The sequence below is a fragment of the Eriocheir sinensis genome, chromosome 34 (genome assembly GCF_024679095.1).
Source record: "Eriocheir sinensis breed Jianghai 21 chromosome 34, ASM2467909v1, whole genome shotgun sequence".
Lineage (NCBI taxonomy): Eukaryota > Metazoa > Arthropoda > Malacostraca > Decapoda > Varunidae > Eriocheir > Eriocheir sinensis.
In genome coordinates, this window is record NC_066542.1 from 4,668,067 (window position 1) to 4,695,990 (window position 27,924).

The 27,924-nt window shown below is 42.7% G+C and overlaps 2 protein-coding genes and 2 long non-coding RNA genes across 6 annotated transcripts in view; 1 reads left to right on the top strand and 3 right to left on the bottom strand.

Moving 5' to 3' along the window:
- Window positions 1–1,006: 1,006 nt before the first annotated feature.
- Window positions 1,007–4,173, top strand: LOC127006947 (uncharacterized). Its single transcript, XR_007759936.1, has 3 exons — window positions 1,007–1,268; window positions 2,434–2,866; window positions 3,181–4,173. It is a non-coding gene; the product is annotated as an uncharacterized LOC127006947 (long non-coding RNA).
- Window positions 3,693–5,494, bottom strand: LOC127006946 (uncharacterized). Its single transcript, XR_007759935.1, has 3 exons — window positions 5,394–5,494; window positions 4,466–4,571; window positions 3,693–4,056 (listed from the first exon to the last, which is right to left on the bottom strand). It is a non-coding gene; the product is annotated as an uncharacterized LOC127006946 (long non-coding RNA).
- Window positions 5,495–12,691: 7,197 nt separating this feature from the next.
- On the bottom strand, window positions 12,692–17,350 carry LOC127006945 (voltage-dependent anion-selective channel protein 2-like). 2 transcript variants are annotated; one of them, XM_050877337.1, is made up of 3 exons: window positions 17,184–17,350; window positions 14,461–14,667; window positions 12,692–13,546 (listed from the first exon to the last, which is right to left on the bottom strand). In XM_050877337.1, the coding sequence occupies exons 2-3, from the start codon at window positions 14,657–14,659 to the stop codon at window positions 12,897–12,899; spliced, it is 849 nt and encodes a 282-aa protein (XP_050733294.1). In that variant the 5' UTR covers window positions 14,660–14,667; window positions 17,184–17,350; the 3' UTR covers window positions 12,692–12,896. The 2 variants fall into 2 exon arrangements, with proteins under 2 accessions (XP_050733294.1, XP_050733295.1); XM_050877338.1 differs by lacking the exon at window positions 17,184–17,350 and adding an exon at window positions 15,537–15,595.
- A 2,724-nt stretch (window positions 17,351–20,074) lies between these two features.
- The window catches only part of LOC127006948 (alpha-actinin, sarcomeric-like), a 60,947-nt gene continuing 53,097 nt past the window's right edge, over window positions 20,075–27,924 (bottom strand). For both annotated transcript variants that reach the window (XM_050877340.1, XM_050877339.1), the window contains exons 11-17: window positions 27,389–27,625; window positions 25,115–25,199; window positions 24,464–24,567; window positions 23,915–24,045; window positions 23,227–23,400; window positions 22,818–23,052; window positions 20,075–22,158 (exon numbers count right to left, since the gene is read on the bottom strand). In XM_050877340.1, the coding sequence (XP_050733297.1) occupies window positions 22,000–22,158; window positions 22,818–23,052; window positions 23,227–23,400; window positions 23,915–24,045; window positions 24,464–24,567; window positions 25,115–25,199; window positions 27,389–27,625 (1,125 nt within the window). In that variant the 3' untranslated portion in view covers window positions 20,075–21,999. The remainder of the gene's footprint in view (window positions 22,159–22,817; window positions 23,053–23,226; window positions 23,401–23,914; window positions 24,046–24,463; window positions 24,568–25,114; window positions 25,200–27,388; window positions 27,626–27,924) is intronic.

Here is a 27,924-nt window from a genome sequence, read left to right on the forward strand (position 1 = left end):
ACAAGATAGGATGAGGAGGATAAGATAAGGATAATAGATGGAGATAAGTCACAGGAAGGATAAGAAAGGATTGATTGATAGTTTATTGTTGCAAATATACAACTAAGGAGATTAAGAGGAGAAAGACAAATAGAAGAAATTAAGAGAAGGAAGAGGAGGAGAAGAGAAGAAAAAGAGGGAAAGAGGAAGGAAGGGAAGAGAAATAATATACGATAGGAAAAAGAAGAAGAGGAAGAGAAGAAAAAAAAAGAGGGAAAGAGGAAGGAAGGGAAGAGAAATAATATACGATAGGAAAAAGAGGAAGAAGAAGAAGAAAAAAAAAGGGATCGAAAGAGGAAGGAAGGGAAGAGAAATAATATACGATAGGAAAAAGAGGAGGAGAAAGAAGAAAAGAGGAAGAAAGGGAAGAGAAATAGAATACGATAGTCAAAAGAGGAGGAGGAAGAGGAGAAGAAAGATGATAAAAACATATGAGAGAGAAGAAAAGAGTAGAAATGAGAAAAAGGGAAGAAAAATTAAAGAAAACGGAATAAAATTAACGAAAGAAAGGAGTTAGGGACAAGATAGGATGAGGATGGTAAAGGAGTTAAGAAGGATAAGATAGAATAAGGTTTGATAGGATAAGAAGATAATGATTGAGGAGGAAAAGAAGGAATTTGGTAAGAGAGAAAGGAGTTAAGGATTAGGAGGGAAGGATGATGTACAGAATGAGAAAGGAGGAAGAAGAGGAGTCAGAAAGGATGAGATAAGAATGCAAAGAAGGATAAAGGAGGAAGAGGAATTTAGAAGGATGAGAAGGATGCACAATGATAAATATAGAGAGAAAAATGAGTTAAGAAAGACATGAAGAAGTAGCCTGTGTATATATATAATCATTTCGGATATTTCTAAAGTCATCTATGGGTCTTTGGAGTTACTAGAAACAAAGAAATCAATGAAAAAGTTAATTAAGCTCTTCACCCTCTTCCTCCACGCCTTCTCGCTTACCAGTAACATATATATAAGGTTTTGAATGCTTAATACATAATCTTAGGTGTTTTATAGTTATCTGATCGTGTTTGGAGGTTATTAGTAGTGATATTAATAAAAGAAAAGTAAGTATAGTTAGGCTCGTCGCCCTGCCTCCAGCCCGCCTTCACCTCGAAGTTGCTGGCCATCTTGACAGCCCGCAGACAGAATCCTCGAGTATTTCAGGAATTTCTCGCCTTGGAACGCCTGGAATCATGGAGCCAGTGATGGAAGCAGGAACAGGAGGACTTGGAGGAGAGGTAAGAATAGGAGGAGGAAGACTAGGAAAAGGAGAGGAGGAGAAATGAGAGAAAGTGTAACAGGAACAGAAGGAAGGCTAGGAAGAGGAGGAGGAGGAAGACTAGGAAGAGGAGTGGGTGGAGAAATGAGAGAAAATGTAACAGGAAGGAGGAGGAGGAAGACCAGGAAGAGGAGGGAAGGAGAAATGAGAGAAAATGTAACAGGAACAGGAGGAAGGCTAGGAAGAGAAGGAGGAGGAAGACTAGCAAGAGGAGGGGAGGAGAAATGAGAGAAAATGTAACAGGAAGGAGGAGGAGGAAGACCAGGAAGAGGAGGGAAGGAGAAATGAGAGAAAATGTAACGAAAAGAAGGAAGGCTAGGAAGAGGGGGAGGAGGAAGACTAGGAAGAGGAGTGGGAGGAGAAACGAGAGAAAATGTAACAGGAAGAGGAGGGGGAGGAGAAACGAGAGAAATGTTACAGGAAGAGGAGTAGTGAGAGGAAATTTAACAAGAACAGGAAAGGAGGAGCTGAAGCGGAGGTGAGACAAGGAAGAAAAGAAGAAGGAATGAGAGAAAATATTGTTACACTAAAATTATTCATATTTGTCTTTTTGTTCCTGTGTGTCTGTCTAGCTATGCAAGATGGCGCCACTATAAACACTCGCCTGCGCCAGAACGGGCTGGGCCGACCATCAGGCCCCACCTGGAAGAAGCCTTGGGCCGACCATCAGACCCCACCGGGAAGATGCCTACCGGCGCAATAGGCAACAACGTAAAAAAAAAAAAAAAAAAAAAAAAAAAAGCTGTCTGTCTGCCATATGAACCTGTACTGTCATGACACCAAATTTACAAAGTAATTCCACAGAAACTCGTGACAGGACGCGGTCAGTGCTAAAACTGGCTAGTATTCACAAATCCCGGACGTAATACACTATTTAACTAACACAGAGGGCGGACAGCCGCGCAGGGCTGAACTGACGCCAGCCCTGCTACATCCTGGCAGGTTGGCGCTGCGCTAATCCTGGAAAAAGTGTTTTACTCTGAATGTAATTAATTTATCACATCTGCTAGTATATTGTGTCAGAAAATGATAGAAAAAAATACTGAATGGAATAAAAGTATATTATTATTTATTTGTATAAAATGAATTATATATATGAATTAATCACTCATCTGCCTGGCAAGGCTGGGACAGGGAAGTCTGCAGCCCACCAGCCTTTATGGACCAGCCGCCACTGCTGCCACCCGAGCATATTCCCCTGATGTTTGAGAGGATGGAAGAGAAGGCCTCCACCCCAGCCCTGAAGGACATGGTTGCCTCATGAGGGCAACATGGATTAACTCATCCCTGTGGCCCCCAGAGGCATGGAGTGTGTTTATGCCGTCAATCCGCACCAACAATGAATGATATTGAAGGATGGCATGCCCGGCTGAACCGCCATGCCCTTCTTGGCGCTCCCTTCAAGATAGAGGCTTTGGTACTCACACAAGAATGCACACACATGGATATAAGGAGCCTGCAAGAGGCCAGACAACCTACACATGGCAGTTCCTGAGGATGGGCTGTTCATCAGATTCCCATCTTGTCCACACTCCTCTTGGCTCATCCTCTTCCCAGGTATTTATTTTTGAAGCTCTTCTGTTCTGTAAGTTACTTAAAGTTTGTGAGGGTCTATAAGTGTGTATTTGACTTGGTATTTAGTTTGAGGGAATATTAGTAAATTTTCAGCTTTTTACATACACTTATAGGCCTTCTAAACACACAATTTATCAAAATGTCAATATAGTGAAGACGTCTTCTCTACTTCCCAGCAGACACGCAAAGGCTTAGACATACACTGGCTAGATAGATTGTTATATTAAGTCCCTGCAGTGTTGAGACAATAAGACACAAGTTATAGGAGCAGAAGTTATTAAATGGCTTCTCAACAGAATGGACAGACAGAGCTCATGAAGGCTGACTGACTGGCTGGATCTCTGCTGCTGCTGTGTTGTGCAAAACCCTCATGATGCAAGATTACGCCTCTCCGGGCCAGCATACTGCTATCCCGCCGAACTAGGAGCAACAGAATGGCTGAATTATACACTACTAGCAACAAAAGGACTCTTAACTGCTTTTGGCTGAATTATACACTACTAGCAACAAAAGGACTCTTAACTGCTTTTGGCTGAATTATACACTACTAGCAACAAAAGGACTCTTAACTGTCAGTATAAAGCAGTGTTAAAATAAGCTTCTAAAGCCATACAATAGGTATATAGTAATTAGACTTTTCAAATGCTTACAGGCATTGAAATGCCATTTTTGGTGATAATACACCAAGTGTTCTGCTAAAATATCCTTTATTTCAGGCTATTTGAGGCCTTAAAAACTGTACTAGTCATAACTACCTCGCAGACTCTTCGGAGATGAACAGGAAGGTTTTAGTGAAAAAGCCAATGAGTGTGCGGTTAAGAGTATTTATTGACCAAATCTAATTTATTACAATATTCGTGTGAACTGTTATAAAAGGAGCGGCAGAGATGAGATGGAAGCCCTTCAGGAAGTCGAGTCTTCCCACCAATGAGCAAGAGGAGACACCCGTCCTTTGAGGAGTAGTCGTCAACCCAAATGAGATGGAAGCCCAATGAGCAGCATGGATCCAGGCAACTGCAAGACAGAGATAGCAGTCTTTCAAGTAGTCAACTCTGGGTAACCCAGAGATGAGATGCCAGCCCTTCTGAGAGTTGAGATGCCCACCAGTGAGCGGAATGGGTCCAGGCAGCCCCCCACCTCAGCGATCCTCAGGAGCAGTCACTTGTTCTGTCCTAAGGAGAGAGACGAGGAGGATTACCATCAGCTGCTGGCTGGTTTGGTCAAAAGCTCGGCCGCTGTTGTCTTTCATTGTACTTTTACCCAAATTTAAATAAACTTCATAAAGATACTGCAACGGGTTTATTTAAATTCACATTTACACTTTCTTCGGAGACTCTTTTAAGTATTATTGACTTAGTAAACAACAGATGAAGCTATTCTTTGGCAGAGAGAAGGAGTTCAACTATATGGAGAAATAACCAGTCAAAATCACAGGAAGAAAAAGGCCTTGATAAAAATAGAAATAAAGGAGGAAGACTCTAAATGAAAGGACAGATTAAGCTTTTTCCGTAAACAAGGAAGGTAGAAAAAAGGGAGGTAAACTTAAGGGTAAATGGGAAGGAACGACTAGAGCAACCACACCTGAATTGCTGCCTTGGCTCAGTGGAGATACCACTTCTTCCTCACCTCATCTTGTCTCGCCCCCTTCCTTGGCTCACTGGAGGAGGGCGGACTGGCTGGTCCACATCTGTAAGAAGCAAATAGATTTGCACCAACACTTCTGAGAGAGAGAGAGAGAGAGAGAGAACGAGCATTATTTCTTCACATCTTTCCTGTTATCCTTTACTAATTATATTTCATCCATAATCTTCTTCGTCTAGTCTCCAGGTAAGATATAAAAATAATACATACGCTATCATTCTTTAACCTTCCTTGTACCCATTCTGTTCCTCCTTTCTTCCTATCCTATACGTATCTTACAACTACGATCATTTGTCTAAACACGCATCTCACCTCTCCGCTGAAACAACACTAATATATAACCGATCTCTCTACCTGTAGCTATAATCTTTGGATATGTCTGCTCAAAACTGGATATAGAAAGAACCGCCACTTAGTAATTAGAGACATTTTTTCATGCAAAGGAGAGCAGCACCTCCGTCAGTGCAAGATATATATGAAGTACAGTAAGGGGAATATACTTGTCATACGAATAAGGAAATAAAAAGAACTTTAAAAATGACGAGTGGTTGTGGAAACGAGGCGGTCAGACACACGGACACTGATAAGACATTTTTTTTAAAGTAAAGGAGAGCAGCACACCTCCGTCAGTGCAAGATATATGAAGTACAGAACTGGGAATATACTTGTCATACGAATAAGGAAATAAAAAGAACAGCGTGATAAATATTTGCCATACGAATGAAAATACCACATTAAACTACCATTACGAGTTGATCACACATACGTTCCTCATCTTCTACACTGCATGGCTATATACATTAACTCCTACACTATCCTGCCAAAAGATAATCACAGCACTAATGAATCACTCAGAAGCAACACTTACCTCATCTATCGTCGTCAGGTGAAGGGCGTAGCTATAGACCCCACACCTTCTCTCCTTCACGTCCCAAGCCACAATGAGCGAGTCCTGGTTTCATCCTTTCACCCCTGCTATAAAAAAAAAGTCCCCCCTTACCCCATGCCTCCTTGCCAGCCCCCCTTCCTCTTCCTCCCTGTTAGGCCAACCTCCCTTCCCCCCCCTTGGTTACTACTCGTTGGCCTTAAGACTAGTTAGATCGTTACATAGTTTCGCTCCAGTGCCTTGTCATTTCCTCCTACCCCTTCCCCTCCTTGTTAACTCTTTGGGTAGTTTGATAGGCTAATAGTTTCGTTTCGGTGCCCTGCCTGTCCCTCCCACCCCTTCTCCTAGGTGTTAACTCTCGTTGGATATTAGGCTAGTTCAATCTTTACTTAATTTCACTCCGGCTATGAGTTTTCACCTTTATGTACTGAAATATTAAGTTCTTATTATCATATATATAGCGTGCTCTTTTGACTTTTGTATCATCTCAGAATGCTCTTTACTTCCATATACCTGCGTCCATCTTTTTTTTTATAATCTCTGTATTCGTAATCCACGTCACTTATGTTTCAATGTCCTCTCTGATTTTCCATGTTTCCCTCTCACTGGGCATGACAAAGCTATATTGTTCCTTTTTGTTCCTTTTCTAAACTACGTACTGCCTGGGGGTAGGGATGGCATGCTCCTCCCTTCTCCTTTTGTTGTGTCTGCAACAATCAACTTATCAGTCAATCAAACAATCTTTTCTTCCTTCATCTGCATTATTCACGTAGAAGGCTGTGAATATATATATAGTAATAATAATGATAATACATTTTATTTCGCCCTGAGGCATATAATAAAACAATTACATACAAAAAATAAATAGAAATAAAAGAAGTGCAGCAGATTATCGTCTTCACTCCTAAGGGCGGTCATGCCATGGCTGAGGAAGGACTATGAAAGGACGGGAAGAGAAAGGAAGGGAAAGGGGCGTATTCACAGGTTTATGGAGCAGCGTGGATACAGGTTCACACAATCGCTTCTCCTGCGCCCCGCCCTCATGGCCTCCAGACTACGGGAGAGCGATCTATCCGGCAGGAAGAGCGACACTATCAAACCGCTGAGGTAGTTGGCCACCCCGTCCAGGAGGCCCCTCTGTTCCGCCTGCTGGCTGCTCTCACATAGAAGTCGCTCACTGCAGTCGGGGCTGTCCTCCCTGCAGCGGAATGAAAGGAGCTTCGAATTATGATATCACGTTTACCGGACACATAAGCCCAGTATTGCCCCTAGATATGTATTAGGGTCAGTCTTTTGTAATGCAACGGAGATGAGCACTGAGGCCACGCGTAGTTCGGGCTTTCCTCCCTACAGCGGAATGATAACTTTTGATAGGACAAGACTTAATTGACACCACACGAAATGGGCACTAAATGGGGACCTGGAGCGGCGAATTGATGCCTTTGGTAATATGTCTACGCAGAATCATAGGATATCGTTGGAATGACTTTGTATCAAACCGGAGACTACTCCGTGAGACTGATTCGAAATATATTAACCCCATAGTCCGTCAACGCCAACCCCGGCTGTAGGGGCACGTGGCACGTTACCCTGAAGCTGATCCTGATCACCTGTCTCTGCAATCCTGAGTGGATAAGGCCAAGGGGACGCCCACGGAGTTCATGGATTGAGCAAGTCGATAGATTCTGCCAGGAGGTACTCAGAATGGAAAACGGGCCTGCATGGAGACTTGCCCGGAGGGCCCCCAGACTTGGCGTCGTAGGGTGGGTGAGGCGATGCGCCCCCCGGCTTACCTATGCCCCCATTAATTGATTGATTGATTGACACCATGATACCAGACACACAGTAGCCTAGCATTATCGCCTGAGCCTAGAAATATATTAGTCAGCCTAAGGGAGAATGCGACGGAGATTAGCAGTTAGAACACGCGTAGCTATATGGCTTATGACCCCAACTTGATTTGACTTTACTCCTGGAGCCAGCCACATAAGCCATTCTTCTATATAATCAATGGCTGTACGATTAACTGTTCTTCATGCACCGCTCACTCTCACCCTCGTATTCTGAAGCATGGAGTTGAGTTTCAAGTCTATAATTCTCGGTTTAAATAGCGTAACAAGATACTCTAAGCATGCTGTTGGCAGGGCGGCGGCTGAGTACAAGAAAGTCACGCATCCCTTCACCCATACGCTATTCATCCTCGTATTGAAAGATGTGGTATAAAGTTTCAAGGCTACAGTTCTCGGTTTAAATAGAGTGACAAGATATTCCATGCATGTCCAACAGTGGCGGGGCGTCGGCTGAACAGGTAAGTCACGCACCCTTCACCCATGCACACACACGGGGCCGCTATATAACGAGACCCGCGCACTGAAGGGAGGTGGCCTGGCCGGTCCCCTTCCCCATTCACTCACCTGTAGAGATAGATGGTTAGGGCGTTGAGAGCCACCTCCGCGAGATTATTAAAGGCGTCACCCAGTAGTCCAAAGCCAGGTAGTAATGTTTCCCTCGCCTGGTGGGGCTTGGTAAGAAAGATCCCGCCCAGAACGTCGAAGAGGAGGACCGCGAAGGCAAGGAGGGCGAAGGAGATGACGGATTGGTTAACGGAGGACAGCCTGGGGGTAGAAGGGAGGGAAAGGAGCGTTACGTATGGTCACTATATGTATTTTAGACCCTATATAGAGGAGCGTTATAAAATTAACGGTATCAAAGGCTAGAGATTCTGTAGTATATAAAAAGGCTTTGATCGGTATTAACAGAAGCTTTCGCCCCATACATCAACTATTTTCAGTGGCCAAAAAGGAGATTAATCGGATTCTAATGAGTGTTCCTTTAGGTTCATGGTACGGAAGAAGGGTCAGACTACCACTAGGGTCAAAAAGCTACCTCTGGAAATGCCCATAACTCCTACGGAAGCCTTGTCAAATGTGTGTAGCCCTACTTGAGCGCCGAAATGCTTAAGAATAATTATGACATATATATGTGTAAACTGAATAACAATAACATATATACGTATTCATTTCCAAATAACACTACTACTACTACTACTCACATTCTAGGTCCTCCAAATACTCGATCCACAAGAGTCCCTCGAAGGTCCCTCAGTTTGTCAAGGGAAGAAACCAACTTGAGGGGTAACCGAGCTTCTGACCCTTGCTCCTCCTCGCTAGGGAAGCCAAAATACGTCAAAATGTTAATAAAGAAACGTAATGATGAAAAATATGATGATAGAAAGTGAAGCTGAGGTGGAGAGATGGAAAACCAGCGAGAACAGAAACATAGACATATATTACGAATAGCTAGATAAAAAGTGGATAAAATTGATATGTAGGGAATGGATAAGTGAGATGAGATATAGAACAATTTGAGATGTTACAACAGCCAAAAGAGCATGTTATAATGTATGTATGTTGATTGTAAAAATATTTGTACCTAAACCCGATGCCCCAGTCTACCCTTTGCATACGATTACGAAACAACTGGACGGGCTTTGCATACTAATTCTGAAGCTGTCTATAAACTGCACAGCTCCAAGGATGTTGAATACTAATGTTCTTACTTAGTCTGAGCCTCTTCTTTATGCAAGGGAGGCAGCCCAAGGTCATAAAAACAATAACAACAAAAATAGCCTGATATACCCTGTTCAGGCAAAAGATTAATAAGAACGAGCGGCCAGCAGAGAGAGAGAAGAGTAATATGATGTTGCTGTAATGATGAGGCGATGATTATGTGATGTTATGATGTTATTTTAGGCTTATAATAAATCCCCAATCAAGCTTCTGTCTTCATGGTGGTGAGTGCCGATACGACAGACATTCACAATAAGATTAGATAAATTCATGGATAGTGATGTTAGGTGGGGTACGTTAGGTTCACTGGAGCTGCCTTGTATAGACCTACCGGGACCTCTTGGAGACTCCTTATGTTCATGTCGATCAGTAACGTTCAGATCAATCATTTTAATCTGTGCGTTTTACCCGATAAGAAAAACAACATATCGATCTCAGTTTTATACCTCAAAACGAACTACTACTGCTACTCCTCAGCTCAAGGGCAAAAATAAACGAGAATAGAAAAGCCTGCTAATCTTTGTTCCTATAAAATAAAGATGAGTGGCCGCTTCTACTACTACTACTAGGTACTACTACTACTACTACTACGTTACACTCACCTGGGAAGCTCTACAGGGAAGTGCAGTTTTTTCCCATCATCATCCTGACCGTTGGCTTTTATTAGTCTCACGCTGGTCTGCAAAGATAGTAGTAGTAGTAGTAGTAGGGCAAAACAAGAAAGTAAGAAAGTGAAAAAGAAGTAGGAAGCAAGGAAGAAAAGAAGATGAGTCAGAAAAAGGAGGAGGAGGACGAGAACGAAACGGTAAAGAAATGGGAAGAAATCAAGATATCATTTCCATTATTATATCATTATTACCGTTATTATTTGGCTCACCCGTAATCTTCGTAACCTCTCCCCAGCCTCAGGTAAGGAAGCCACTGGTCCCCCCCAAGCCTCGGCCTCCTGTACCACCGTAACCATCACCAGCATTACCCCTGTCACTACCACCACCACCACCGCCGCTGCCCCGCCACCACACCTCATCTGGAAATAGGTGTTCATAATCTTGAGTTAACGTAGTCGTGAACCTAATTTCCTCCCTACAGACATATGAAGATACGTAAGGAAAATGAAGATTCACCAAGGAAGCCATTGACTGTATGAGTAGGTTGCTATAGCTGCGTGAATTCATGTAAAGTAAAACATAACTAGTAATTATACCTGGTTTTAACTTCTACACGAATTTAATTGTTCGTTAGATAAGAACGCATTCGTATCTTACTTATTGATTTCACAATAACTAATCGATAAGAAAAGAAAATATATTACTTTTTATCTGATTAATCAACTTATACACGAGTTTGAATATTCATTAAGTAAGAACACATATACGTACCTTCATTATTGATTTCACTACAGTTAATTGATACATGTATACCTTACATAGTTAACTAACACATACATGATTAATTGATACATATAAGGACATTGTTAATTGATAATTACATACCTAGCAAACTGATCCTTCCCTATAGTTGATATATAGATACTTGACAAACTTAATTAAATGACACGTATACCTAGTTAACCGATAGTACATACCTAGTTAACTGATAATACTTGGTTAACTTATGCATACCTTGATTTCTTCCACTAACAAATCAGCGCAGGTAAAGTTATCTCACTACGGAAGAGAGCACGAGTGAATGACCCACGATTCGAAGATGACACTGATGAGCTGTTCCTCCGCTGAGTGATGAGTGCTGACTGGCTGCTGCTTTCTGGTGGTATGGAAAAGATCGCTGGAGGGGAGAGAAGGAGGAAGGAGGAAGAAGGGAGGGAGAGGAGGGGTTTTAACTAGAGGAGGATGTTGCCATCTCGCTCTTCCTTCGCGGGGGTAGAAAAGTTACCTGTTCACAGATTCGGAACACACACATGCTCAGTAATAGTCTTTAGGGGGAGGTTAATGAGATATCCTGTGTAATAATGTATCCGTGGGTATATTAATTGGTATTGTATTGTCTCTTTGCAACTATACGATGATACAAGGGTCCATGCAATCATACATCTCCTCAGACTCTTCCTCTTCCTTCCAGTTGGACTCGTTGAGGGACATTGATGTATCAGTGTGTGTATAAATGGGTATTGTATTGTTCCCTAGCAACTATACGAGAATACAAAAGTCCCTGCAGTCAGAAATCTCCTCAGACTCCTGCTCCTTCCCTTCCTTCCTGTTGAACTCGTTGAGGGACATTAATGTATCCGTTTGTGTATAGATGGGTATTGTATAGTTTCCTCTGCAACTATACGATGATACAAGGATCCCTGCAGTCATAAATCTCCTCAGACTCCTCCTTCCCTTCCCTCCCGTTGGACCCGAGCCATGGTGAGTAAGCGGCTGCCGGAACACACCGCTACCCGCCGCAGGCTGCACCGCCCCGCCAGGCACGGCCCCGCCCCTCGCCAGCCCGTTACCTCCTAATGAAATACAGTCTTGCTCACTTCCTCGTAACGCTCTGTCATCATTGCTTTAACCAACTGGAAGGCTTTATGGCTATCTCCACACCCCCATGAGTTATATATCAATAATTATAGTTTTTTTCTTTTTTATCAAACCACACTGCTTTTTGTATTTCCATCCATACACACATAATAGAGTCCCTTTACGCCATTAATATATGGTTCCAAGTTGATATGCAAAGTGAGTAAGGCACAACAGACGAATAGCAAAAAAGTACTGTAATTCACCACGGCCTGCATGATTACGTGAACTCCTGTGTGTGTCATTTCGGGGTGTGACTATGATCATGGCACAAAATATAAGCATTGAATTTGTTAATCTTCATTCATTCTTTCTCACACCATCCATGAAGTTCTTCCTTTCCTCCCTCAGTCTTTCCTGTGGTGAATGAGTTGCAAAGACCGAGTCCTTGGTTAAGCAATGGGCTCAGCTGCAGTCTGTTTATTGCGGTGTAGTTTTCAGATAAGAGGGGGGGGGGGGGTATTATCCCTTCCACCATGGCTCAAGGAATGACAGTCAAGGTTTCTGGTCACCAAGTTACAAGTGCATAATCATATAAAATTAAAAACATAGCTTAGGTTGTCTGATAGGTTGATTGTGAGATAGGCTGACTATCCAAGTCGTTACCACTTTCAATAGTTCTATCCATTAAAACTAGTTTCAATGGCCTTGCCGTTTTTTCAACTACAAAGACTTTTCATTGTTTCATTAGTCATGGTAGTTGCATCTATTTGTAGACAAAGCATCCAGCCATCCACTTCTACTTAAACCCTGACACCAAAGCTTTTCAGCTATAGCAATCTTTAGTGGTACATCATGTTTCAAATGGAGGGCTTGATAATGTTAGGAAAGATGTTTTTCCTGCAGTGGACTAATGGATCAAAATGTTTTAGTTACAAGCTTGCATCAACACTCTAGGTATTGGGATATATATAACCTCAGATCATATGATATGCAGTTTCAAAGCATCCAACTTTGAGGCAGACATTACTTGTATCTAATGTGTGGCATTAATACAAATAATGTCAGATCCCCTCACAAATACCACCAAGTTTCTTATTGATGAGTAGTAAGGCAGCCTTACTTTGTATACATTTTTATTAGTTAATTGACAATTTGTTACATGAGTTTTGAAGGACACTGGCCTTGTATTGCCCCCAACTAAATAGGAAGAAGCTGCATAAGTTCAGGGACAAGGACAATCTGATGACCAGATAAGATTTATTGATGAGTTAATGAAGAGTGATGTAGCTACCCCTACACCTGGGAAATGTACAAGTCTGGGATAATGTTGCTGTACAGTTCTCATTTACACTACTGGAATCTAGCGGGCCATGCCCCCCCGCCTCCCGTCCTTAACAATACTCAGCAGTCATATCCCAAGAAGCCTGAGCAGGCCTCCCTAAGAACGCCTAGGCCTCCAGCTCCAGGGCCAAGCCCACCTTGTGGCCGCCCTGGTTGAAGTTCTTGCCATCAATGAGGGTGGAGAGGGTGAGGGTGATGCCATCCTTCACCTTCTGCTGGTACCCAAGACCCACCTGAGCAGAGTTGTTCACCTTGGCCCTGAGAGCTGCATCCTTGTCCAGGGCATATTTACAGCCAATGGAGAACCTTGTGGTGTTGGAGCCAGCAGACCAGGCCAGGTCCACAGCGCCCTCCAGCTCGGGGTTAATCTTGTGGAAGAGGGAGCCGCCAAACTCAGCGCCGTCGTTGGCGTAGGTGTGCAGGATGAAGTCGGGGTTGGTGAAGCCTACAGCAAAGTTATTCTTGGTAAGCTTGGACTTGGCAGTGTCGAAGGACATCTGGTAGCCCACCAGCCAGTTCTTGTAGTTGGCTACGGCAGCGCCATTCACCACGGGCCCACCCAAGTCCAAGGTGGAGTCCAGGTTGAGGGAGAGGGCATCAGTCTTGTAGGTGGACTTGAGCACTCCGGACTTCTTGCCACTCTGAGGCGCAAAGGTGGTGTTGAGCACCAGCTTGAGCCCCTTGGACACCTTGTCCTCCAGGGCTACCTCAGTGTTGAGGGTGTTGTCTGTGTTCCACTTCTCAGTGAAGGTTAGGCCTGAAACACGACATAATTGCAGCACATGAAACCCACACAGCATGAGTTGCAACCTTAATTACAAATCTTAGGATTAGTATTCAACAAAGGTATGCAGTGCGTAATGCAGGGACCAGCATACTTGAGGTAAGAATGGTACTCTTGAGGGTAATATTTGTGAGGCAAAAGTTTGCAAAACTTTCATGAAGTAATGGTTGCCTTGAAGCTCAGGTACGAGGCTACTTTCTGGTTAGGGATCAGAGAAGCTTGTTGTCCTTCCCAAAAATCAAATAGCAAATCAGAGTGTACATCTGGAGTTCTCATGAAATGAGATAATTTGCCTGTGTAATTAGAGCAGGCATGTGCCAATGTTTCAGCTGGACAGTGCCCCTGCTCATACTACGGTCAAATTTATCACCATCTGACTTGAAAATTGCCAGGTACCCTTCATAAGGGACTGGTTCTAGTCCAAGTCTCAATATTACTGAGAACCTCTGGCACCTCATAAAGTTGGATCTCCAGGGAGGGATGTGAGCTCTCATTCTAAGCTGAAAGTTGACATTCGAGTCCCTGGCCAATATGTCTCTCTAGATCATCAGGAATTGCATCCTTTAGTCTCAAATCCTCTGAAGCTCAATATCAATGTTGAGTGGCAATAGAATCTGAATGAATAAATGTTTGAAAAGATCTTTTACAAGAAGGAAAACTAACAAAATTTTCATACTAGATTACTGACATATCACTTTAACTGGAAAAAACATAAAAACATAAAACCTCATGCCAGGAATTTGTACGCAATATGAACTTCATTCGTTCTATTATTATTATCATTATTGAGATCCATGAAAGGACATCAAGGGAAGATAAAAAATGAAAGGAGTGCCCCAGCTGCTATAGAGTATACACATGAACCATCTCTAGTCCCCTGAACTTACCGTGCTCCTTGACTTTGTACTTGGTCTCCAGGTTGCCGGCCACCTTGCCACTCTCAAGAGCATTGCTGCCGCCTGCTGTGATCTCCACGCCTGTGCTGGTCTTGCTCTTGCATTCGAGCTTGAGCACTCCAAAGTGGTAGCCCTTGCCGAACACATCTCGGGCAGACTTTCCAAGGTCCGAATAGACAGGGGGGGCCATGGTGAATCCTGGAGGAGTGAGGAAGGGAACATTAGAGCAAGGAAAAATGAGAACATCAGGTTCTTGAAAGTTGGATGAGAAATACAAACAACTAAAAATAAATATCAATAATATTTCTAGATACTACTTATGTGCATTTTAGCATCATTAATTCTGAGCTTCTGCCAAAACAGGATATCATATTTACTAAACAGAAGAAAGCAAACGGACTGAATCATAAAATCATAAAAAGAGTATCAGGAGGCAAGATATAACAGCCATATTATGCAAGACAGAATCGGTAAATATCAGTCAGTCAGTGAAAGTACCATTTTACACTATTACTGCAGAGCAACAATGTAGGTCAAAGTCGATCTCATGTAAATGTCGCCTCCACAATGGCTAACAAGAAGTTTGATAAATGTTTTGGCATGTTCAATGGGAGGCCTTGACATGTTACGCGACTGCTCTTGCCAGCAACGATTCCACTGGTTGGTTTTTCCCACCAGTGAATTCATGTGCCAAAACTCGCATGCTTTGGTGCAAAAAATTACTTTAACATTTGCAGATAGGATATTTTTCTTAGTTGACACCATTAAGCTCAGCAGTAATAACAGAACTCATTTATGCACCTCCGTCAAGACAAAGAAAAAAAGTAGTCATGTAATGTATATACTGGTGGCTCCCAGAGAAGAATTAGTGTGGAATAAATTAAGTCCCCAAGAAGTAATATACTATCCATGTAAAAGTTGACCTAAGCTTAAAAAAAAAAAAAAATAAATAAAAAAAAAATACAACAGCAACTTACTTTACTGACTGAATACAAAAATAAAGAAAATGACAAGAAAATAACATTAATTCATTGAACACTACTACAACAATTTCTTGATTACATTACCTAAGGAAAAAATGGGATGATGTAACACTGCCTGAAAAGCACCTCTCCCACACCTAAGGTTTCTCCACCACTCTCACTACTCCACTCCTTCCTCTTTGAAGCAGTGATAAAAATTGTGATAAGCATAATGGCACAGAGATAAGCTAACCCTGCTATCACTGCACCTCTTAATACTACTGATATGCTAACTCCTAGCTTTATTATTTTCAACATAATGGTGGCAAGCCAAAATCAACCAATGGTACAGTACAAAGTGCATATCCCGTATTTATCGTAATCAAACTTCCTAACCAAACCAAACTAAATCTAACCTAACCTGACCTAACTTTACCTATCTTGACCTGTGCCCCGCTACCAAAATGTAATAAACAGAAGTAAATTCTCGACATATACTACCAAGATCATATCTTAAGAAAGTAAAATCTCACAAGAGAGTGATCTGCTACAGTTATGCAATATGGCAGGTGCAAAAAGTACTTCATAGAGCATAACGGTATCCTTGGCAGTGGAGATGGGTGTACTTCTGGAATAATACCTATACTAACCCTTTCTAGCTATGATGGCAGGCCAAATAGAAAAAAAAAGATAAAGTCTACAAAGCACTCCTATTATGTAACAGAATACAGATGATGCTGAAAGAACAATATATCTGGGTTAGACTAAACATGTCTTGATAATCCCCTAATGAAAGAGTTTAAGTCATGGGAAGGAGGAAATGCAGACTAAGGAAGGTTGTTCAAGTCGTGTTCTGACTCCTCTGGGCTCCATATATATTCCAAGGTCCATGTATATCACAAGGCAATTAAGCAGCAGCGTGTGATTAAAAAGGAGAGGAAAAAGAGGAAAGAGGTGGAGGGCGAGATGAGGAGAGCATAGGAGTGCCAGATGAGGGTAGCAGGGGAGTGCCTGAAGGCTGTTCAATACTGGCTTATGTGAAGCCGGCGTATATTTTTCATCCCCCACATCACTAGACACACCCTTACTAACTCCAATTTAATTTATATGTCTCCCTATATATCTTTCTTCAGTGTAGTAGTGTAGAATTAATACGTAGCAATCTAAATACTCAATGACCTCGTTTTTTTTTTTTTCTTTTTTTTCCTTGCTGACTTACTCCATTATAATCTCCATGTCTTCCTATCCATGTATCTTTAGTGTATAATTAATACGTATCAATCTAAATACTCAATGACCACCTTTATTTATTTATTTATTTTTTTTTGTTTGTTTGTTTCGGCGCCAATCTAGACCACTTGATACTCCTCCTCAGCCCATCTATCTACCCCGTGGGCTGGTCTGACCACACCCACCGGGGCACCACACCCTCCCCTGGGGCCTGTCCTTCCCCAAACCACCTGCCCGTGACATGACAGGCCAGGCATTCCACCGGTAGTTTTTTTTTACGTAATTACTTTTGTCAAAAATACAAACCGGCTGAGTGGTGGTTGGCTGTGCGTCGTCTGCTACCCCGCCGCCACGCCGTTCCACACATTATCTAACCTATTTTTCCCTATTTCCCGGTTATTTCCAGCTTCCCCGCGGCTTATAAACGTAGAAGGAGGTTTTAGGTGTTTTATATAGGAAGATGGGATAGATTTGAGGTGTGGAAAAGGGTTAAATAGACAAACAGCGGAGACTTTCCCGTACCTGTGTGTGGATGCGATGCTCAGCTGGACGTGAGAGGAACTGGTCTGGGTACGGAGCAGCAGCACGCACACACGGCCACTCTCACTTCTCGCCTGCCTGCATTTTGATTTTCTCACTTTCCCCTTTGCTCTGCTTCAAGACACATGCTCTTTCCTGTAGTTAAGGTGCTCTTGTTGTATTTCGAGTTTTCCCATGGTCAGAGTATGTTATCTATCGCATGGTAACCGATACATGGCTTTTATGAACAGTGTATGAAGTTGGCGAGATTATAATGTTGCTTTAATTTATTTTCTCTTTCTATAACTGGGTGCTTAGTGTGCATCAAGGGAACAGATGGACAGTAGTAAAGGGATATTTTCTCCGTACTTGTAACCTCCATGTCGCCGCGGGGTCTCCGGCACGGCCACCGTCAGTTCACCCGCAATATTTAAAGCAAGTTAGCTATTCTTACTGAAGCGGGACAACCCTCACACTCTACCCAGCCAGCAACCGTGCAGTGCCATAACCACGACCGGGGGATGGGGGGTATATGAGGGAGTCAAGGCATCCTGAAGAGTATAACTATAGGCTACACTCATACCGTCTTTCCTATTCCCCCACCACCTGTACATACCTTCACCACTAACCCACTTCGATCCTCTCCGTACTATACCCTTGATTAAAAAAAGGGGGAAAAAAAGTATGTTCTCATCTCTGTCTGTCCCGTTGAGAGAACCCATTGACCCGACACAGGAAAATATCCGGGCTACCACAGTTTAACTTCCCCAGGTTTCCCCATGCACACATTCATCGACCACCCCTAAAGGAAGAATGACCAGCTCGATCGATGGGCTGAACACCGACTACCCAGACAGAGGTTCGACCCAGACCCGCAGATTCGTAGTTAGGGACGCTACCCACTGCACCGCCTGTGTGGGTTATGAAATTATATCGAAATCTATTAAAAATAATGTAGTTTGGGAAGAGCAGCATATATAGTCTTTTCTGAGTGCAGCCCTATTGATAAATCAGAGCATATAGTATTTTGAGTGTGAATGGCTTTTGCATGTTAAATGAGTATGGACTGGAATCCTGAGGTGTTAAAGAGAGGCTTTAAATGAGATGCCTTGGGTTTAAATTAGAATGTCCACGCGCATCCCAGGGTACACGAATAGTCGCTGCCATGGTACAGTTGGCGGCCCCGCTTAATAGTCGCTGATATTATAGATTGGCGGCCCCGTTATCGATAATTAAATGTTTTATGTACCCCTCTTGTCGCTGTAAAGGGCTGCCTGTATATCTCTTGCGTCTCTCTGTCGCTCTTTTGTATCTTACTAAAATGTCTGCTCCCTAGCTCTTTTCGTTTGTCTCTGTAATATATATATATATATAAATATATATATATATATATATATATATATATATATATATATATATATATATATATATATATATATATATATATATATATATATATATATATACACCAATCTCGGTCTGTCTGTATATATTTATCTACCTATCTGCCTATCTCTGTCAGTCTGTCTCTGTATCTAGCTATCTACCTATCTAACATTCTCTCACTCACGTCTTAATACTCTTTCTCTTTCCGTTTTCCTTTCTGTCTATCTTTTTTTTATCACATCTCAGCCTATAGTGCCGGTAGGCTTTCTTCAAGGGCCTATCTGGTGGTCAGCCCAACCCCGTTATGGCGCAGGCAATTTTTATAGTGGTGCCAGTTATGTTACGATTATTAGGCCTACTTGTCTGTGTTTCTTTCTCTTTGACACTCCAAGACTTTCTCAGGCACTCTTACCCCTTCTACTGGTCCCAACGCACCCATATAACTCGCCTATATAACTAGTATCTATTGTGGCTTAGCGGTAAATTGGGTTTGTCTGTATATAATATGGCGGACTGAATAATGATGTATAGATATTGGGTCCCTTCATTTACTGACCCATAGCTATGAATACAACAACTACAAGACTATATATACCCGCCTCCACGCCTCCAGCCACACACCCACCGTCACGCCCACGGGTTACACTGCCACACCCCCGCCGCCACACACTCCAAGATACTGACAACCTCTGTACCTCAAGGTTTCTAGACTGATTCACTCAGGCCAATGACGCAGTGTTCTCGAGATGGGTTTCATTGTCTCAAGTCCACTGCTCGAACCCCGTGACGCCCATATGGTCTTGTTGCGCAGATTTATTTAAAAAGGTTCACTCACTATATAGTCATGGCCTTGGCAGACTCAAACACGTAGCTTCCATGACACTAAAGATAATTGGACTGATAATCTCTGGTCTTATTGTGTCTGGTAGCTATATTTGGTCTATTAAACTTGTTGGTCTATTTGTACGAGAACGGAAACTATTTAATGTAACTTCATATATGTACTGCTTCTAGTAAACGTGAAATAAATCTAAAAAGGCAGTAAAACTTTGACACTAGTAGATATGCTCAAAATCTTTACTCCTTTCCCTTCCCCATGACCTTTCTGCACTCTACTACCCTCGAATCCTTACCATGGCCTTTCCTCAGCAGGTGTCTTATGTATATACTCTGTTTATTAAGATCCTCCAGTATTTTTTTTTTTTTTTTACAACAAAGGAGGCAGCTCAAGGGCACACAAAAAAAGAAAACAATAATAAAAAAAAGCCCGCTACTCGCTGCCTCCTACTGCCCCTGCTACAGTTCCTCCATTCATCATCCTTCTCTTCCTATGTATTTGAATCCGTTGGTCCCTAAATGAATCTGATAGCAATATTGATACAACATAGATACCAGTAAGGATAGATAAGCCCCAAAACATAAATGGAGGAAACCCAAGGACATTGCATACTAACAGTTTTAATAATATGCAACTTAGTTTTCATTTGGGGATAAGGAAATGTCAGGGATTTGTTTTATTAATGTTTATTTGGTTGGTCTCACAGGAACAAGTACAAGATTTCGTAGTTTGACATTAAAAAATAATAATTAGCCCGTCATTTGATTCCTAGCCATCAATTGTTGCCAGTAACAATAAATAAACGCGATAATTACAGAGGATTTGTCAAGAAATGGACGCAAGAAATATGACTGCAGTGTGCCTACAGGAGCTTACACAAGTAAGGCGCATCGTTTATTCAACTGAGGAGGCCGGCGAGGGTCCCTCAGCCGTCGGCAAAACTTTGATTAAACTTCAACATAAGACACAATACTCTATGGGTGAAAAAAAACGAAAAAAAAACAGCAGTGTAGCAAACATAGGATATAGTGGTAATATACACATCACATGCCCTATGACAAATTATATTAGCAGGAGAGAGGAGGAAAGGACAGTACGTATTTGTATTTACAGAGAAAGCAGCTTACAGGCGGCCACAGCGTCACAGACTAGATTCCTGGGTTACGCCAAGACAGCACATGGCCCTGCGGTGCCCTGCCACACCACGGGAATGCCCTTCACCCTTGCTGCTGCTGCTGCTGACTCGGGAAAATGGGATACTCTTGCAGTCAGCTCTAGCTACGGAAGGCACATCCTGTCATAACATCAGCAACTATTTTCACCTTCAGAAGAGGCAGAAATAAGCTGAGAGGTAATACTGATCGTCTGAAACCAAGTACCATCTACATGATTGCTCTTTTGTATTTGCAACTTAATACTGTCACCATTAGTTTGATGTTGTAGTGATGATGCAAAAGGACGAGTCTTTCTACTTGCTTCATCTTGTTGTTGACTCGTCCTTTATGTGTTGTGTTGTGTTGGGCAGCCGGGGGATCAAGGCAAGGTGTTCAGTGTGGTGTGGCAAACTCAGTGGCAGGTTCATGTGCCAGTCAATATACAGAAACAAACAGACAGACAGACACGGGAAGGCCAGACACGCTTGGGAGGGAGGGGATAAGAGGCACTTTTGGCGGCAGTGTTCGTACATACAAGTGTGTATGTGTGTGTGTGTGTGTGGATGGGGAGAAGTGAGAGGTGGTGCTGGGGGGGAAAGTGATGTACCCAGCCTGGAGAGGGGACAGATTAGGGGGAAGAAGGTGGGGAGCAGAGTTAGCACATGTCTCGAAGGTTGTTCTTTCCTCCCCTCCATCCCCCACCCCTCACCCCTGAAGCACCACAGAGAAGTATCAGTAACAAAAAGAGGGGTAATCGTTATTCTTTAATGTTCGTTCGCTGCCGCAGCTTCTCGGTTCATTTGGGTGGTTGTTTTTCTTCCTTTGTGCAGAGTTCAGCACGGCACCAATACTGAGTGGTAACCCCAAAACCCCCACTTACACTGGAGAAAGAAAGATTGAAGAGTCTGGATTGAACTCCAAACCAATAAAATGCCTACAGTACCTTGCTTCAGATGCTAATAAGAGTTAGAAGTAAAAGGTTAAAACACTTCTTATAGTCCTCAAAACTAATAATATAATGAGGTATAAGGGATCCATAGAATTACCAAACTAATAATTTTTTCCCATTTCTCCTTCCCCCATGTGAAAAAAAGGTACACAAACAAAATAAAGAGTAAAAACAAGGTCATCTACAAGCCAATGATCGCCAATCGGAGGAGTCGGGAAGGGTCAACAGAGTAAGGGGTCGCAGGTGTCACATTGTCAGCATCTGAAGCTTACAAATTTTAAGAAAGATTATACAAGAGCCTTCACTGTCACTACCACCACCGCCATCACCACCACACCTGGACAGAGAGTAGTAGCATATTGAAGACAGGACTCGGAGATGATGCACTCTCAAAGGCCAAATAAACATATCTAGCAGAGCCTTTTTCTTCACTACCCTCTCTGGCAGGATGGTGACGGAAGCGGCGGGTCACATCAGGCTGGGTCGGGGGGTTTACAGGTCACTCTCGCCGTAGAGGGATGTTGAGAAGGACATGTAGTCGAGAGCATCCCTGGGGGCATTGGGGCCGCTGTAGGGCTGCATACGCTGGATGCAGTACTCGGCCTGGTCTGGTGGAAGCTCCCTCTGCAGCTCCTCGGGCAGGATGTAAGGCTGTGAAAGGAACATGTGTAAGAACCTGGCTCACTCTGGTACCCATAAATTTCTAACATCATTCTAAAGCTCCAGTCTCTCTAACATCATTCACAGGCAGGATGTAAGGCTTAAGAAAGAACATGTGTAAGAATCTGACTCATTAACATAAGAACATAAGAACGTAAGGAGTCTGCAAGAGGCCGGTTGGCCTATACAAGTCAGCTCCTGTTCTCATTCTCTTTCTTCTAATGCCATTTTAAAGCAGCTACATGATGATACAATTTAGAATTTTCACTCAGACAGCAGTTAGGCCTTTATTCTGGATCCTATGTGTGATTTAAGGGCAAACAATATTTTTCTAGGCTATATGAACTGTGGTATCTTTATTTTTGTCTTTATTCTGTCTTTCCATCTGTCTAACATTGTTCTGAATGCTCCTGTTTCCTTTGTGTGATTTAAGGGCAAGCAATTTAATTTTCCAGACTAAAGGGATTGTAGTCTCTATTATGGCTTTCTGTCTGTAACTGTCTCTATCTGTCCATCTGTCTCTCACCCCAATACCAGGGGTCATAAGTGTCTTTCTGCTGTCTATGTCTGTTTGTCTGTGTCTCATCCCAATAGAGATTAAGGTGGCTTTATTTTGTCTGTCTGTTTGTCTCACTCTAGCAACCACTCACCTTGTCCCCAGCCAGGATCCTGAAGGAGTCAATGACCTGTTCTGCCGTGTCGGAGTCCACATTCTCCCTCGTCATGAAGTCCAGGAAGGCGTCGAATTGGATGTAGCCGGTGGTGTTGGGATCCACGATGCTGCTGATGCGCTGGAAGTCAATCTCGCCCTGCCTGTCCTTGCCGATGGAGTAGCCCAGAGAGATGAGGCAAGACTTGAACTCATCAGGAGTCAACCGTCCGCACCTGAGGGTAGATGAACAAGGTGAGTGAGTGGTGATGAATGACAACGAGAACCAAGAATTTGTTTACACATTAACTGACTAACCTGAAAGGGAAGATGAACGCAGGAAGGCTATAGAGTAATTGACAACCCCAAGCAAACAACAACAACAACAAACCGAGGACTCATTTCCGCACCTGTTCTTGTCGAAGTGGTTGAAGGAGGAGCGGAATTCGTTGAGCTGCTCCTGGCTGATGCCCTTGGAGTCCCTAGTCAGGATCTGGTTCTCCACCTCGTTGATGGTGCGGTTGATGGAGGTGAGAAGCTGCTCCCAGCCCACACGCAGGGTTTCCATGGTGTACTGGGTGTACCTGGGTGAGGAAACAGAGGGTGATGGGAGGAAGGAATAGTGTGTTACCGATGAGTCTAGTTATGAGGTTTTGTCCCCCCTCTGATAATGGGAGGAAAAATGCATTACCTATTAGTCTAGTTATAAGATTCTGTCCCCCTTCTGGTAATGGCAGGAAAATGCGTTACCTATTAGTCTAGTTATAAGATTTTGTCCCTCCTCTGGTAATGGAAGGGAAAATATGGTATCTGTTATTCATAAGGATTTGTCCCCCATTTTTTGTTTCTCTTCTTACTTATTTTACCTAACCTTATCATTATCATTGTTCTTGTCCTCCTCCTTTTTTTTTCTTTATGTTCTTCTCTTTACTGTCACTGCCTCTTTTAGTTTTTGTATCCATGTCTGCCTAACGAGAGGTCTATTTTTGGGTCTATATAAGTTTCCCTTGATGCCCTTTCATAAATCTCAAAAATAACAATAATAAAGCAATAATTTATATCACAACAAGGTAAATACACATGCACACACATGCTCACCTGTTCTCAAACACCATAGACTCCTGCACGGACTGGTGGATCTTCTCCATCTCATCCATGATTGCCTTGTTGCCGATGACAGCGTTCTCGTAGTCCTTGAGGCGGTTCAGCTGGTCCTCCAACACTGAGCCCTATAAGAAAGGTGGAGGAGTCAGGTTTAATCATTCTTTGCCTGCTGTGACTATTCTCTGCCTCTGATTCTCCCCTTTACTTTTATAATCTGAGGTTCGCATTTGTGACAATCTACTCTCATGCAACTTTGATATCACTGACGGTTAAGAATTGATGTACTTTAATTTTTCAAGCTTACTATTAACCATTGATTTTGGGTAACCTTTGGGAGAAATCTGAAATCCAATGACATGGTATGAATATAAGCTGTGGTCTACCCTGATGTAGAGTTCAGTGCAGCAACATCATGTCCTAGGTAACACTCATTCTACAAAGGCAAAACAGGACTTAAAATAGAGTATGACACTTCCTTTACTGGTCCAAAAGAGAAAAGTAATAAGTTCAAAAGCAGTGAGGATATATTTGCTCTTTACTTACATGCATGCCCATTCCAATAGCAGCAACAGCATCCATCTGCTTCTCTATCCATGGGCCGACACCATTGGCCTTCTCGGCAAACTGGCGGCGAAGACTTTCGTTGTCTGAGGTACGGGGAGGTTAAGGAAGACACGTGGACTGCTTGTACTTAAAACATAATGCAGAGATTGACTGTTAGTTCATATTACTGCTTAGCTTCATACACATTTTCTATAACCCCTCAGTATCCATTTTCCCTTCCTCTAATCCTCCATCTTTTCTTATAGCTTCTGCCAGCATCTATTTTATCTTTACTCAAATCTTCCACCTCTTCTACATCTCCAGCATCCAATTTTTCCTCACTTTCATCCTTCATCTCTTCTCTAACTCTTTCAGCATCCATTTATCCTTCCCCCTAACCCTGGTGCCTGGCTGTACTCTTCTGCCCTCTTGAATCCCTATTATGTATTTATCCTGTCAGGCTTTGCTATAGAAGAACAACCCCAAGCTTATCTCAATATGTTTTGCCTTTAAGTCCCTGGGTTATACATATTCAAGAGCTAAAAACTATTGATTAAATGATTCTCTGCCTCTGAGCTCCCAGGTAGAGAGACGGAGGAGAGTAGAGGTGCACCCCAACCCAAAGTAAATGTTCTAATGCCAAAAGGATACTCTGTTGCTTCTTGAGTTCAGCCTGCAGGGTAGCATCACGCTGGGGCACAAGCTTGCGCACCTCTCCCCACTTGTTGGTGATGACCTGGTGGGGGGAAAGTGAGGTGAGAAACACTGGGTGGCTTTTGGGTTTGATACAATGCTTGGGGCTACAACAACACTTAAAGGGAAGGCTCAGAGTAGAGCTAAGTAAAAGGAATGAGGGTGAGGTGAGGGGGACTTGGCGACTCCTGCTTACAACACTTGAACCTACAGAAATACTTAAACAGAGGGCTTGGAGTAGAGGTAAGTAAAAGAAGGTGAGGTGAGAGGGACTTGGTGATTCCTGCCTACATCAACTGAGGCTACACCACTTACTGAGAAGGCTTAAGAAGTAGGAAAAATGAAAGAAAATAAGAGTGGCTAACACATGAGCTTGCTAACTTCTCAATACTCAAGTGTGATGTCAAATATGGGGAACAAGTAGCCATTTACAAAGCAGTTTTAGCATTTGAAGTGAGAAATCCCTACTCAGAATGTACTTTTTGCCATCATATAGTTTGGGAATTGTAATTTATAATGTATCAATGACTAATAGAAGATAATAATAGGGATAATCAGTAAACAGGGTAACAAAGAAGCTAACGTACATCCTGATAAACATGAATCAGTTTACTGGACACTTGGTGCTCTGACAGGTGCACAGTGAGGGGCTAAACGTGTTGCTAGGAATTATAGAATGACTCCTAATTGTATGTGTGTGCACCTTGTGTTGTGCGATGGTTTAGATATCTTTCTCTCACTTATGCTACCCACTACTAACTACTCTAATCTGTACAGTAAAATTCCATTCATCTAGGCTCTATGGGCATACAGGATATATGCATTGGATATTCATGCATCGTATCTTAATTGTATAGTCATGCCAATACTGAGTAACAAAAACGTCAAGCGTCTTAATCTCCAGAAACAATCAGAGTAGCAATGATTATTCTGTACAATATCAGTGGAATTTTACTGTATTTCTATTCTTTGCTTTCACTACAGGACTAATCTTATCAACATCACCTGTGGCGCCTCTTGGGTAACCACAGAAAAACCCTCAAAATTTGCAAGGGTTGGCTGCCTGATAACTTTGTCAATTAAAGGATGAAACACAGAATCTGATTACTCTTCCGTGCCTCAAAATTTGCAAGGGTTGGCGGCCTGATAACTTTGTAAATTGAAGAACAAAAAAACAAAATCTGATTACTCCTCTATGTCTCGAAATTTGTAAGGTTGGCTGCCTGATAACTTTGTCAATTAAAAAAAGGAAAATAACAAAACACTTCTGTGAAAATGAAAACCCGATGATCATAGTCAGAGGCAGCATCACTAAACCACAAGAAAAATACCGTATAAGTAAATATCTTGAGGGTTTCTGTTTCTTGTCTTTTACTTTCTCTATATACAGTTACTAAGATCTTTCACCCTCATGCTGTAAACAAGAACAGGAAGAACATTACCTCCACGGCTCCCATAATTCCCTCACTGCCCTAGGAAGCATGAGTGGGGAAGACACAAGGACACATTATACAAACAGACCAACAAGGCGACAACAACGACACTCCAGCAACGTCCCCAAAGCGTTTTTTAGTGAAGGATCATAGGAAGGAAGAAGTGTTGATGGGAAGTTGTACGTATCTCCTCCACTAATATATAACTTGTGCGTTTGAATGTGTTAGTTTATGGGGTTATTATTACTACCATTATCTGCTTTTCATCTCTCTTAATGAATATTTGAAAAGTGAATGTTAGTTTTCCTATAGTCCTACATTAACATTTCCTATATTATCTTTGTCTTAAGTGTGCGCAGGACTCATGGAAGGGCTTTGGGGAGGTTACTGTAATGTGCAATGTGTTTTTTGATGGGTGAGAAAAAGTATTCTATGTATGGTTACTAAAATAAATCAAAGCCTAAATTGGATGATGATAAGGCAACACACTCGCTCTCATACATTTCCTTCCCTCACATGCCTTGCTGGACACCTCATTTCCCTTTCTTTCCTCCGTCCCAAACCCCATACTATGCATGTTGAGCCTCCATTTACTGACTATATCTCTCCATCATCCTGTCAGTCACACCCAAAACAACCACACTCATCCATGCCAAAAATCCCTTACTGACTAATCATTCAACTCCCTGGGAAGATGCTCTCTTAACCCCTTTGTCTCCTTCCAAACATACACTTTTTCCTTCTGTTACCCAGGCAAGCACACCACAAAACAAGCACACTCATCCCCGCCCTGCCAGACCTGTGCTGTGAGGGTCGTGTAGGGGTTGTCCAGGGCGCCGGGGATCTGGTACTTCTGGGCGGTGTGCTGGACTTCAGTGACCAGGGTAGTGATGGCCTGGTACTCCTTGTCGGCCTCCCCCAGCGTGGCCTTGAACTGGTTGTGGGCGTCGATGAGTCCCTGGATCTCCTCGATGGTGTGCACGATGAACATGTCCACCAGGTCCTCACAAGCTCCGTCCAGCCAGTTGTTGAAGGGCTGTGAAGGGGAGAGGTTGTGATGTGTTAGAGCTCCATAGCATTACTTGCTGACTGACTGATTACTGACTGCTCGTGTTGGTAGTCAAGGGAGTAGGAACAGTGATGCATTAAGCTCTCACAGTCCTTAGAAGCCATAGAGCAAAGGAAAGGAAGTGGGCTCAGATTTTCTCTCCCTAACATCACGCTATACCACCATTGCCAGATTATCGTATTCAAGAGCCTGTTTACCAGTTTCTGAGCCAAAAACCACCAATAATTAACCATTTTAACGATAACTATATATGAAGGCAGTTATTG